The 14,983-nt window shown below is 36.8% G+C and overlaps 1 protein-coding gene across 1 annotated transcript; it reads left to right on the top strand.

The window, feature by feature from the left end:
• Positions 1-904: 904 nt before the first annotated feature.
• LOC127106782 (expansin-A20) lies at positions 905-2,147 on the top strand. The gene is made up of 3 exons (XM_051044089.1): positions 905-1,202; positions 1,290-1,608; positions 1,733-2,147. Exons 1-3 carry the CDS (start codon positions 1,055-1,057, stop codon positions 2,034-2,036), a joined length of 771 nt encoding a protein of 256 aa, XP_050900046.1. The 5' UTR covers positions 905-1,054; the 3' UTR covers positions 2,037-2,147.
• The last annotated feature ends 12,836 nt before the right edge of the window (positions 2,148-14,983 follow it).

Raw genomic sequence — 14,983 nt, 5'->3', positions numbered from 1 at the left:
ACTAAAACTGATTATTTTGATATTCTTTTTTAATTATTGGTTATTTTTGATTTTTTTTTTTAAATATTGGTTATTTAAAAAAAATTATCTTTATAATTACAAGTTAAATTTACTCGCGCGAGAGCACGTGTATTTTACCGGCTTTTTTATAAAAGAGAATTGAAACACAATTAAATTGCAGTTTTTCGATTTGTTTTATAATTTATGAATTTTATTTGAAAAAGTTTCTGTGTTTAAATGAATTTATTTCACAGTTTCTGTGTTTAAACGACTCTAGTTCACACAGTTTGCATTAATTGAAATTGAATATAACCTTTAAATACCAAAATATCTCATCTTTACCCTGTCCCATGTCTTGTTTTCTTTATATATAATATTAGCTGTACAAACTATTTTATACACATAAATAAAACTCTACTTTACTGTAATTTATCTTATTTTTATATTATGGTTTTCTTACAAATACATGATACTTTCTTAATTTAATTGATTTTGTTAAACTGAATTAGCATTCGTTAGAGTGGACGAGAAACTTCCTTTTTCAACATAATACAATCTACAATGAAGAAAGAAGGAGGAACTTGATCACTGATTCAGGTCCTCTTATCTGAGAGAACATGACGCAGGGGTGAAACTAAATGATTAATAAAGTGTCCATTTGGCTTTGGCAGTCAATGTTTCACATTACAGTGTTATGTAGCTTTCCGCTTTATGTGTCTGTGTCTGCCATAACCACAAAGCCTCCAACCCTTCTCTCTCCATTTCTCGCCTAAAAAGAAGAGACAAACATCAAAGAGTCAAACCAAAACATTAACAAGGACACACTCCTCGGAATAACCAACAAATTACCTTATATCCCGGCTTAGCTCATTGTCCCCACAAACCATTCAAAAATCTCTAATATGCCAAAATATTTTTCACTTTTTTAATAACCACTAGTGACTAATCTTCATTAGAAAATTTCATGTACACACAGTGAAGGGTTTACCCTCACATATGACAAAAAACACAAAACACACTTAAAAAAAGTAAAGTAGTAATAATCAGTTTCTAAATGGTGTTATCTCAGATGGGTGCTCTTCACTCCACACTTCTCTACTTGATTTTCTTACATTCATTCAACACTGTTGCTTACAAGGATCAAGAATGGAGCAAAGCCACTGCAACTTACGCCAAAGACACAGAGGGATCCCTCATTGCAGGTACTTCACCTCCTCCTCATTTGGTTCTTTCACATTAATAATCTTGTTTTCTCAAAAATGTACATGGCTGTTGCGGTTGCGCTGCAGAAGGAGCTTGTGGTTACGGAGATCTTCACAAAGCTAGCTACGGAAAGCACAGTGTTGGATTAAGCACAATTTTGTTCAACAGAGGGACTACGTGTGGGGCTTGCTACGAGATCAGATGTGTTGACCATATCTTGTGGTGTGTGCTTGGAAGCCCTTCTGTAATTGTTACCGCCACTGATTTCTGTCCTCCTAATTACGGTCTCTCAGTTGATTATGGTGGCTGGTGTAACTTTCCAAGACAACATTTTGAGTTGTCACAACCTGCATTTTCTGAAATTGCCAAAACAAAAGCCGATATTATTCCGGTTCAGTATAGAAGGTAGAGATAAAATATATCAGACACACATTTATTCAGAAAGAAGTGTTAGTGTTATATAGATTATTCTCATATATATGTGTGTAAATCTAAAGTTGAAATGTTTGTTTGTGTAAATGTGATGTAGAGTGAAGTGTGAAAGAAGTGGTGGGATGAAGTTTACAATGAGTGGAAGTTCTCATTTCTATCAAGTTCTAATTACTAATGTGGGGCAAGAAGGTGAAGTGTTTGCTGTGAAAGTGAAGGGATCTAGAACAGGATGGATAGCAATGGCAAGGAATTGGGGAATGAATTGGCACTGCAATGTCAACCTTCAACATCAGCCTTTGTCCTTTGAGGTAACCAGCAGCACTGGAAAAACACTCGCATCTTACAATGTAGCACCATCAAACTGGCAATTTGGACAGACATTTCAAGGAAAACAATTTTAAGGAAAACTATGTATGATTCATGGAATCATGGTACACTAAGATCTGTATATTTGTTCTTCATGAATCATGATCAAATTGTTCCACTGTGAGTGAAAATATGATTGAACAACATTTTGTAATATAAAATCTTAGGCTAAATTATTTTTTGATACAAGTTTAATTTTAAATTGGATTTTAGTTCTTTATTTAAAAAATAATAATAAATCAAGAACATTACTCTTAGAAAAATTATTTTGGTTGTCTAAAAACCTTTCTAATGATATTAAGTCTTATTGAAGGCTTGTTTGATTTAGTTTTAAAAAACTGTTTTTTACTTTTTAAAAATTGAATAAATTAAAAACTTTTATGAGTTTTTAAAATTTATTTTCATTTTGTACTTTTAAAAATTGAATAAATTAAAAACATGTATGAATTTAAAAATTATTTTCATTTTGTAGTTTTTAAAATTAAAAAACAAAAATAGTTAAGATGAGTTTTAATTTTCAATATCCACTTTTAATAACTTTAAAATCAAAAGAAAGAAAAGGAAAAGTTGTACTATTTACTAATTGTGTACCGTCATGGAACCAAAATTTAGCAGTGAATCAGTTGCTGCAAAGAACGACAGGGGACCTAAATCTCAGATGCGGGGGATGAGAGGTTGATAGGTAAGATTAACACTCTAACGCTCAAATTAGTACGTGAAAGAGAAATGAATGAAATTTGAATTTTTAATTGTGTCCCTGAAACCATTCGCACATGTCCTTTATATAATGGAAGGGTAATAACTATTGCTTGAAAATGTGTGGTGTCACATACAAGTATACATGTTATTTTAAAGTAGCAAGTAAGGATGTCGACCCCACAAGGAGTGAAAATAACTTAGATTGATTTGTAAAAATGTCTTTTGTAAATGAGCATGAGCAAAAAATAATAATAGTTGATGGTTGTCACATGTTCAGTTTGTAAAGTAAACAATAGCAAAAATACTTTGGTAAGAGAATGAATTAAGGAATGAAGAATATGTTGGGCAATGATTCGTTAATATGATTTTTCTATTATGTGTACAAGATATGCTAAGTCGTGTCAGAAGAGATCAAAATGTGATCTTTTGGTGTATTTCTACAACATCATAAACGTATGCAAATAAAGCAAGAGGAAAAATTCCTAAGCCTCACCTGTAACTTTAATGCATGCCGGATTTCATTTCAAATGTTCTCTTTAATTGTAGCTCTTGATGTCTAAAGTAGCTAATCTAGTGAATATTTTTATCATACTATTTTCAATCACATTTATCATGAGTTCCATTTGTTGCTAGATTCCCCATAACAACAAGCTTTCACCTTTTTCTAAGTTGATCAACCAAAGAATCAAATTTATAACATTATAATACATGATAAAATAAAGCACTAACAATACATCATTTAACACAAAAGATTATTTCATATTAACTTCACATTGCAAAACATTCTTAAACACATAATAAAAAAGATATGAAAATCTAAGAGTAACTTCTTCGTCTTCTTGCAATCTTCAATTAGAAAGAGACGAGTTATGTCACGCCAATGATGGTAGCTTATACTTGAGATGATGAGAAGAAAAATTCTCAACTACTGTTCAACTTGCTTTATTCACCAATTTCCACCAAATGTATCTCTCTCTGAATTCTCTTAGTTGTTGAACCTCCTTACATTTCCTCCTAGAGGTCATTTTATAGCCAGGTTCATCTAGGGTTTTGTGGAGTCTTGGATCATGGATCTTTAAATATTTATTATGCTTTCCCCATAAGAATCAACAAGTTTCCCTTCAATTCTCCTTATTCGTACCATTGCTGAGCAAGGTACAACGACATGTGGGAGACAAAGCGTCTTGTGTCAGACTAGTGGTGCAGGAAAAATAGCGGCGGTGCCTTGCAGCCGTTCTTTGTAGCAGGGAGACAAACTGGGCAATGTAGTGGTTGTACTATTATATAGAATTTTGTCTTTTAGCGCCTTAATCTCTTTTTTATTTAATTCAAATGAACTCTATCCTGTTGCTTGGTGTCACATATGCTCTAAGGCAGTGAGCATCCATTCCTTTCATTCTTCATTTCGTCTAGCTTTCTTCTCAAAGTTGGGATTAAAGTGTTGTTTCAGTACTCTCGTGCCATGGCTCATCAATAATCATCTCTACACAAGTAACAAACACATAAAAACTCACAAAGAAGAGCACCTATTATGCTCTTTATAATTTACTAAAAAACAACAAAATGCACTAAATTAAACTAATAAATAATTGAATTAAAAGGATGAATTTAAGTGTTAAGGTCTATAATAACTCACAAAAAAATGAGTTATCTCACCTCCAAACATGAATCATTACATGTCCTTAGGTGATGCGACAAATAATATCAGAAAAAAATATTTACTTCCCTCCATCCCTTATTCTAGCAGCTCATTTCATATATCACCCAAAATATATCTAAGGGGATGACATTCAAAAATTGACACAACTCAGCCTTTTTACAAATTAGTTCTGTTAGTGTGTGTGTGCTTCCTGAAGCTGCCTGCCATGCCAGAACTTTTCAGTTAAGATAGTTATCCTAGATCCTAGTTTGATTATTTTATCCTATGGTCCAAGATTACATTTTTTCAGTTTTAGAAGGGGCGTTTAACTATATTGCTCTTGGATTTTAGCTAATTTTGAACTTCGGGCTTCCACTTGCATTATTATTATTTTTCTTGATAAATTTTGCTAGAGGCTCCATCCTTTCACCTGACGGGATCTCACTTGTATTTAGTCCAACATGTTACTAATGGTGAAGACTGAAGGTGAGAAAAACAAGAAAGGGGGGTTTGAATTGTTTTGGAAATAAAAGCCTTTTCAAAGAATAAGAACACACATAATTTTATACTGATTTGCTTAGAAAACAAAGCTACTCCAGTCCACCCGGCCAAGGTGATTTCGCCTTCAAAAATGAGAATAATCTCTTAGTCCTCTCAAGTATACAGACTGCGCATAGTCACTTGAGGAACAAAAATAATTTAAGCAAAATAGAGTTATAATGTAAAGCGCTTCTAAGAGTAAGCAAGTATTACAGAAAAGTATTAGAACAAGAGTTTTTCACGTAAGAGCAGCAACTCGTGAAAAAATGAGAGAGAATATGAATGAAGTTTCTGTGCGTCACAGATGTGTTTCTCTAGAGAAGTAAACTGTCCTTTATATAGTAGTTGAGAAGGACCGTTGGAGTGATGACAGAATCTTGGTCTTTGATGAGTATTCAATGTCATTACTTCTGTTGTTTCTTTCTATAACCATTTTTTCGCCTTTTAAATTCTTTCTCTAAATGCTTCCTTTCCATAGTGAGATTTATTTCCGTTACGCTTTCTGGACTTCTGAATCTTCATCAGAGTCTTGATGTACAAGAGTTATTCTTCAGAGGATGATCACGTCTGACTTCATCAGAGCTTCTCAGAGTACTAGTCTTCTTAAGTATCAGAGTCTAAGACCAGTAGTTTGTTGGAGCTTCTGGTTCTTTTCCCTGTCTTTCTTTGATCAGAATCAGAGCTTCTTGGATGTACTCTTTTCTTAGCGTTGTCTGATCCTCTAATACTTTGTATCTGACATACGTTTGTATCTGATATTTAATCAGAGTCCTTCGTAATTGTTCAGAGTCCTGCATGAATGTCCAGAGTCCTGCATACTTAGAAAAAATCACGTTAGAGTGCCATTTTTGGTTTCATCCTTTGTTATCATCAAAATCTTAGAAATCTATTATAGAACCAATTTTGTTCTTACAATCTCCCCCTTTTTGATGATGACAAAACAATTTAAGTTAAAGATGAAACATTTTCAGAAAGGAGTCTTAGATCAGATTTATAGTGGGCTCCCCCTTGTCGCGTCACGCGAAAAACCGGCGGGAAAAGAAAGAAACAACAGAGCCGCCACCGTGCGTTATTTATCCCAAAAGAGGGAAAGGAAACGCTCGAAGTAAACCTAGGAAAGAACATGGTCTCGCGACCAAAGAGAATGGGTTCGGGAGTCGGTTATGCGAAGGGAAGGTATTAGCACCCCTACGCATCCGTCGTACTCGACGGGATCCACGCACAATAGGAAGGAAAATGGTTGCTAAACACTGCTCAAACACACACACACACTGGCTGAAAGAGACAAAAGAGACTGACTGAAACTGACTCGGCAGGATATCGCATCCTGGGCCTACTTAGTCTGTCAGGCATAGACATCAGAGTCGAAGTAGTTCGGACTGGGGAGACAACACATGCTCGCTAGGATATCGCATCCTATGCATACGTATCTTCTCGGACGAGAGAAGAATCAGAGCATTCGTAGCTCGGCTGACACGCACACAAACAAACACACAAAGGCAAACGTGGAGCCTGAATGCCAATCACTGGACTTACATCAGCATCCGAACCTAAACACACACACACACTGGAACCCAAATGCCACTCGATGGACTTACATCGGCTTCCAAGCACACAACAACACAACAGGTTAATAGGGAGTCGGGGACTCGAGCCTATAATTGTCAAGCACACACAAAAGAAAAGAAAAGGCGCCCGGAGAGATCAGCTCAATCTCCTGCCTACATACTTCATCTGGTATGAAGATCAGGGCGATGTAGTTCCCCTACGCAGGGAAAAAGGACTAGCCTAACCAGATAACAGAGGGAGACACAACTCTAGAGAGACTACGACTCGAGCCTAGATGTTGTCATGCAAAGATCGTCCCTAAGTTAAGGTTTCTAGCTAAATGGCACAAGGGCCAACCTATCCTAGACATGACTTGCACAGGAAGCAAGCCACACCTAACCTAAACTTGCACAGGAAGCAAGGGGGGTCTCGATTGCAACTAGGGCAAGAGAAAGGGGAGGTCTCAATCGCAACGCGAGCGAGAGAAAAGAATTAGTGTTAGTGGTTAGTCAAACTCGACAAGACATCGCATCTCGTGCCTACGTATCTCATCTGAACATGAGAATCAGAGTTGCCGTAGTTCGGCTACGGAGGGACAAAGGTCTCGATTGCAACTAGGGCAAGAGAAAGGGAAAGTCTCGATCGCAACGAGGGCGAGAGAAAGGAAAAGGCTCGATCGCAACGAGGGCGAGAGAAAGGAAAAGGCTCGATCGCAACGAGGACGAGAGAAAGGAAAAGGCTCGATCGCAACGAGGGCGAGAGAAAGGATCGCAACGAGGGCGAAAGCAAACAAGGATTAGTCTAAACTAAACCTAACTTGCACAGGAAGCAAGTCAAACAAACATACAAGCACAGGTAGCACACACTATATACACACAAGGGGCTCACACAAGGGTTAGGTTTTAGTCGAGGGGTCATATCAACCTCAACAAACAAACCTCTGGAAATGGGTGATGGTGCTTTTAACCTTGCCATTGAGGGGCTAAGGTGAAGCAGATGAAAGGTGAGTGAAGATGAGACTTCACAGCTTCTATCCCTGGCCTGGGAGAGCTTAAGACAAGAATGTGTGGGTTCAGAAGGTGGGAACCCTTCTACACATTTGATACTGACTCAACTGTACAATTGTACAAGATCTTGGGTTTGTATCTGCAATGCATCAACACAGTGGTGTGAGCAAGGCAGAAGACACAAAGAATAGCAGGGGATGGGTTGCTTATCCCTTGGGTTCTGCCAATTGCCTCTTCACTTAGGAGGTCTTTGACTCTGTACAAGGACAAATTAAACATACACAAACATTGCCTCTCAAGGAGGACTTCAGACAGTTGCCTGGCCAAGTAACAGGCCAGGTCTTCCAGACTACATGAAGAAAAAGGAATTATACCTCAAGCAAGTTGCTAAATAGCAAAGCAAAGCAAGTTCAAAGAACTTAAGCAACTAATGGTACCTGAAATAGTCAAACAGATCAGTACACATTTCAACAGTTAAGGCAAAAAGAATTGGGAAACAACAGTCAAATCAGATGATCAGAGGTGCAAAGCACAAGACTCAAATCATATGAGTCAAGCCACCTACAAAACCAAGAGGTTAGACAATGATATTCTAACAAGCTTAATCAAAAGAAATTGATCTCATTGGCCATTTGGTGTTCAACCTGAAAACATAAGCTCAACAGTAAGTAACTGGACCACTAGGACAAGCCTAGGGTCAAAAAGGAATGAGAAAGTCAAAACAGCAAATGAAAGTCAACCAAAATCAAGTTCAAACATTTAAGAAGCAAGCTCAATTGGTCTCAAGTTCATATCATTCATCATCATGATTTCATAGACAAAAGAAGGCAAAGCATGGCAAATTGGTGCACATAAAAGTCAACAGAAAGACTTGCATCAAAAGTCAGCTCAATCATTCTTAAAAATCACCAAATAATTCATGATCAATCCTAACACTTAGCATGGTAAGCACGTAAAATTTCATCACAATTGGACAAGTGGAAGGCAGTCAATGAAAATCATGAAGTCAAAGCAAATTTGAATATGCTCAATGAAGTCAACAGCAAGACTTAGCTCAAAACCAAACATAGTCAATTCCAAAAATTATCAAATAATTCAGGGTCAATCACAATCCATAACATGGCATGCATACCAAATTTCAGCTCAATTGGATCATGGGAAGATGGTCAATTAAAATCAGGAAGTCAAAACCATTTCAAACATGCACAAAGAAGTCAAACAAACATGTATCAACTTCAAAAAATCATAACTAAATGAAAACAGATGAGAAATGAATGGGATCAACATCAATGCAAAGCTCAAGATGTCTAGTATGCACATGTAAAATTTCATGATCATCCAATAAAGTATGAGAATTTCACAGAGGAAATGGCAAAATGTATCACACAAGTCAACATTTGACTAGGCAGGGAAGAAAAATCTCAAACAATTAGGAAATGGCATAATTAATTCCAAGAAAAATCACACATAAACTAGACATATAGGAGAAGGTTCATGCAAAATTTCACATTAATTAGAGGTCAGGAAGCATGTCATCAAAAATCATGAAATTGCATATCATTGGTGTGACACAAGTTGTCACACCCTACTTCAAAAAATCACAACTCTCAAACCACATAGGATAAAATCATGATCTTTACATCAAAATAAACATGGATGAGTGTAGATTAAGCACAAAAAATTTCAGGTCAAATGGATAATGCATCACAATTTCATAAGAGATTTGGCAAGATGTACAAAATTTGGTCACATTCTACAAACCCTAATGCCATTTAAAATGCATTCAATCAAAAAATCAATAAAAATCATGATAAAATAATAGACATCAAACAGGACATGATGCAAAAAATTTCATGAAATTTGGAATTGAATTGAAGATGTTATGAATTTTGCAAGTTGAAGAATGAATTTGGAATAAGTAAACAAAATAAACATGGTTTGGATAAGTCAACGGTTGACCAGTGGCACGGTGGTAAATACCACACTCACTAATTGAAACGGTGCGCACAGGGAGGGCAGAACAAAATGTTCTGATTGGTCCAATTCCAATAGAACAGTAACAGCAAACAAATTCACGTGAAATTCAAACTTTCTGGAAAAAATATTAGGGTTTGCTACAGTAACCGTGTGTGTTCATCTTCTCCAAAACTCGTGGAAAACAATCATGCCCAGAAACAGCAAATAAGCATGGCAATCGATTCAGCAAACCAAGCATGATCATAATCCAACATCAATTTCCATTAAAACACAACAATGAACATGAATCGAACCAAAGAAATCTCAACATCAAAACTTGCTCAAGCATAAAAAATTCCAGAAATGATTAATGAGCAAACCAATAGAACCATTAGAGCACACACATGACAAATCCAAGCTTCATTTTCATGGAAACAAACTATGGAGAGAGAATCGAGCAAAAAAGCATATGAACAACAATCTTCATTTTCAGATTTCTTGCAAAATACTTAACCAAATTACATGAGACAAAGCTCATTGGACTCAGCATACTAAGCTCTATCTAACACATGGCATGGTTTAGGAAAATGAGTAAATCGAAAACTGACCAAAAGTGAAGAGCAGATGGAGATTCAGGTATTTTCTGGCTTGGATATGCTCAAACAGATGCAGATTATGCTTCCACAAGTTGAATGATAAAAGGAACTTGGCTCATGGATGCTTGCTTTGGTCCAGAACTCGAGTTGCCATGGAAATTGCTTTGGAATAACAGTGCACGAAAATGACCTTCCAGATGTGATATGGCAGTTGAAATGTGCTTGGAATGATGCTTGGATGGTGAATAAACAATGGCTTGCTCGAGTGCTTTGGAGATTTTGGCCAGAAAATGCAATATGCAAAAATGCAAATTGAGAGAGAATGAGAGTTTCTGTGTGTTTAGGCAGCTGCTAGGGTTGCTCAAATGACATAAAATATCATTTATATCATCTGTTTAACATTGGTAATGGAAGTCTTAAACATGATTATCACAAATGAAGTGAAATTGCCAATTTGCTAACTTTGAACATATGCACATGGGGTGTGTATTCTGGCCGAGTTTGGGCCTCAAACATGTTTCAAATAACCTTCCAAACAAATCCCAATTGGCCAAATGTGCTGAAAATACTTAAATCAAAAAGTCAACTTTGGACCACACTTGAATTTAAACATGTTAGGTCCAAAAGTGCCATTTTGATTGGTAATGTTTTGGCACATGAAATTTATATTTTTGGAAAGAGGAGATTAAATGTGGTTTGTAGGAAAAAACCCCACCAAAAGTGGCCAAATGGTTTGAGAGATATGGCCTTTTGAAGTTCAAGATTTTGTGAAAATGATTTGATCATATCTTGACAACCATGCATGGGAATTGAGAGTTCTTGGACTTTCTGGAAATGGGAGAACAAGATCTTCAACTTTCATGTTGGGCAAAAATTCATTTGAAGGTTTTATCATGATGTAGGTTTGGGATCAAGAAGTTTCCATTTTTGGCAGTTAAAATTACAGGTCTACTTTCTATTTTTGGAAATTTTCTGATTGGCTTCAAATTCTTCAATGATATTGATTGCCATGATACCTGAGGCCTATTGGGACATGAATAAGCTCTCTCAAACCAAATCCATCCATCAAAACCACAAAATCAACCACAGTTGACCAACTTTGACTTTCTAGGGTTTCTGACTGACTGTGCATGAATTGATGACCTCTGAACATCCAATCCTTGACTTAAACACTTCAAATGGGCCTCCAAGTCATGTGAACTTGTTGGACAAACCCTAGGGCCTTGGCTCCTTGAGAAACAACCTTGCTTGCTTGGTTGACTGATCTCCTGATCAGTTTGACCTAATTCTTGACTTGCTTGCACTTGAGGCAAAAGGGACAATGCAATGCTATGCAGTGGACCATGATATGCTATGACCTAAAATGAGAATGTCTGTACAATGATAGGTGCAAATTTGAGGTGCTACACCCCTTAGTTAGATCTGGGAGTTCAGAAGTTCTTACCAGACCTTCCATGGTTTGGTGTTTCTGTGAGCAAAGTCCTTACCTTGAATAAGTTTTGAATGATAGCAAATTGTGTGATCATTGACCAATTGTTGGCATGTGAATCATTTTGCATGATTCAATTGTGTTTTTATCTCATACTATTGTCTCATGTCTATACATAAAGATCCACAGTGATACATCTATTAAAAGAACTCATAAAAACTATTTTGTATCAGTATGGATCAATACATGATCTTATGCATCGATCCATGAAATATGTTGTAAACCACAAAACACTTTTGCTTCAGCATGCATCGATCCATACGAGTCATGTATCGATACATGGACAGGCAAAATGCTCTATGGATCGATCCACACGCATCTTGTATCGATACAAGCTTAGTTGAAATGCTCTATGTATCGATACATACGAGCCTTGCATCGATACATGCCTTCATTAACCCTCTAAAAATATTCAAAGTTACAGTATGAATCGATGCATAACATCATGTATCAATACATGAGTCTGTTTTACCAACTAACAACTTCTGTTCTTTCTATATAAGAAGTATTTTGACAGCAGTGCAAACGTACGAATTCAGAAGAGAAAAACAGTTGAACACAAGATCAAAGTAGTGTAGCAGCAATTGTTTTGGAGCATATAGAAACCTGAAAGATACTTCATCTTCTTCATCTTCTCAATCACTTTTCTTCAAGAACATCAACACATAATCATTCTTGTTCTTCGGATTAAACGATCGACGAGATAACGTTCAGTGGTACGATCAAGGGTCTAGCTGAGGTGTTCAGTGGAACGATCAAGGATCTAGCTGAGTTGAAGGTTGAAGGGGGTTTCGAGGAAAAACCTACTGGTTTGTCCTTCAAGAACTGGAGTGTTCTTGAGGGTTTGTTAGTCACGTTTGCAGAACAGATTCAGCCGCAACGTAGGGTTTGGAAATCAGGTGATTTCGCAAACAGGTCGTGGAACCGGTGAATTGTTTGCAATTTCTTGCAGGAAATTCTTGATCGAGCTCAGATCAAGTGGAGGTTTCATACAAGAAGAAGTTCTTGGGATTTAGAATTCTGTCTTTGTATTGTAACCTTGTATCAACGAATTCGACATTATTGATAATTACAGTTCTCAATTTCATTTTAAATTGAGAGGGAGACGTACCCACACGCGAGGACGACGTGGGGAACTTCCTTACCAAATCTCTGCGTATCGTATTCTCTCCTTATCTCTCTTTACGTTTTCAATAGTTTTGCAATTTCAGTTAGTGTGTTGTGGCTGTGTTCTTCGCGATACAATAGTGGCAAGAAAACTTCGTTAAATAAAGTCCACCATTGTTCATCACAAAGCGCATACACACCAACTGTTTGACAAAACTGTTTGCTGTGTTTCTTCCATTGGAAATAGGATCTAGTAATAAGTGCATTCAATTTAATTAGATTCTGGTGTTGATTATCTTTGTCATTCTAATTCAAATCCAGCATTAAATTCGCGTGTCCGATTTTCTAGTAGCGGTTCAGAATAGACGGAAGTCGATTCAGGACAAAAATTTTCCGCTAAGTTTCAATAACTCTGATAAAATTTTAAATCCGTTAACTTTAAAAGAGGTGATCTATTCACCCCCTCTCGATCACTAGCCACACCGTCTAACAAGTGGTATCAGAGCGCCGGTTCGCTGGTGCTCTGTGGCTGCCTGTAACGATATGGATTCTGAACCAAAGGGGGCATATAATAGAGCGCCTATTTTCAACGGTAAAAATTACGGCTACTGGAAAGACTGCATGTAAGTTCATATAAATTCTGTTGATAGGCTAGTATGGGCTGCCATTGAAAATGGTCCTTTTCAAATTACTATGACCAATGCGGCTGGCGCCATAGTTCCTAAACCAGAAGCTGATTGGAATGAGAAAGATGAGAAAAAGTGGTCGTGTGATTGGAGAGCTCGAAATATGCTAATTTCAGCACTTGGTGTTGATGAGTATTATCGAGTATTCCATTGCACGACAACTAAAGAAATGTGGGATGCTTTAGAAGTTGCTCATGAGGGTACTACTGAAGTAAAACAGTCCCACATTAACACTCTCAATCAAGAGTTTGAGCTCTTTCGCATGAAACAAGGAGAAACTATCTCCGACATGCAAAAGAGATTCACTCATCTCACTAATAGGTTGAATGCACTTGGAAAACCTATTTCCAATGAAACAGCTACTAATAAAATTCTAAGATGTCTTAGCAGGGAATGGCAACCAAAAGTAACAGCTATTAAGGAAGCCAACGATCTAACGACACTTTCGATTACAACTCTGTTTGGAAAGCTGGAAGAACATCAGCAAGCATTAGAAAGTCTTGAAAAGTTTGAGAACAAAAGTAAGAAGGAAAAGGAGAAGAAAAGAGACAAAGAGGGAGAGAGGAAGCCAATAGCTCTTGTGGCCTCTAGCTCTAAGTCCTCACGAAAAGAGCAAAGTGACAATGATACAAGTAGTGACAAAGATTCGGATGATGAGGAAATGGGACTGTTTGTAAGGAGGTATAACAGATTCATTCGAAAGAATGGAGTAAAGCATTCCGACAAAAACCTCATGAAGTTTCAAAGACAATCCACAAATTCTAAACAAGAAGAGAATAAGAAGAGTAGAGGAAGAGGATCTTGTTTTAATTGTGGTAAATCTGGACATTATAAAACAGACTGTCCCTTAAAGTATAAGGATCAAAGAAAAGCTTCACCAAAAGGGTACATCAAACAAAGAAGAGCTTACATTGCATGGGAAAGTGATAATGATTCATCAAGCACACAAAGCTCAAGTGATAGTGATGAAACTGCAAATCTGTGCCTTATGGCTCACACCAAAAATCTGTCTTACCACAAGAAGAAGATCAAAGACAAAAAGGTAAAACAAGCATACTATAATAATTTTTCTTCTATGTCTTTTTCTGAACTGAAAACAGCTTTTGAAAAACTGCATAACGAAGCTATAGACGCTTTTAAACGATTATCTTCCGATAAACAAATTTTCTCATTTCTGGAAGGAAAAGTTTACAAAGCTGAAAAAGATTTAGAATGTCTAAAAGCTAGTATTGCATAAAATTCAAAAGGTATTGACATTGATGGATGTAGTAAAGTTAGGTATTGTGAAGCTTGTCATATTTGGCAACAAGAGGTAAACACTCTCAAGGTCAAATTGGAAAAAGCTTTACAACCTAAGATTACTTATGCCGTTGATTCTAGATTGTTTAAGAAGTCATTAAATCCACCATATGCAAAATACTCCTTTATTCCAAAGGATTTAATGAATAAGAATAAACAAACACATCATCACGGCTTATGTCATTATTGTTGTCATGCTGGCCATACCATTGAGAAATGCAAGTTTAGGAGATTTCTTGTTCTTAAAGGTATTTATCAATGGAAGCCAAAAGGCAACCATGTTAGCACTTACCCACTTGGACCCAATGAAAATTGGGTACCAACTTCTCTCTTTTGATATTGTAGGATGAGTGCCTTGCTTCCGTAGATAGGAGATGGTTTCTTGACAGCGGTTGCTCAAGGCACATGACCGGTGA

This window comes from Lathyrus oleraceus, chromosome 7 (assembly GCF_024323335.1).
Source record: "Lathyrus oleraceus cultivar Zhongwan6 chromosome 7, CAAS_Psat_ZW6_1.0, whole genome shotgun sequence".
Lineage (NCBI taxonomy): Eukaryota > Viridiplantae > Streptophyta > Magnoliopsida > Fabales > Fabaceae > Lathyrus > Lathyrus oleraceus.
This window is presented reverse-complemented; position numbering and strand designations above follow the sequence as displayed.

What these genes read in the sequence shown, in the direction of transcription:
- LOC127106782 (XM_051044089.1), top strand. Translation starts at nt 1,055, where the DNA reads ATGGTGTTATCTCAGATGGGTGCTCTTCACTCCACACTTCTCTACTTG. An exon ending in AGAGGGATCCCTCATTGCAG is followed by an intron (nt 1,203 to 1,289) that starts GTACTTCACCTC and finishes GTTGCGCTGCAG; the next exon opens with AAGGAGCTTGTGGTTACGGA. An exon ending in ATTCCGGTTCAGTATAGAAG is followed by an intron (nt 1,609 to 1,732) that starts GTAGAGATAAAA and finishes AATGTGATGTAG; the next exon opens with AGTGAAGTGTGAAAGAAGTG.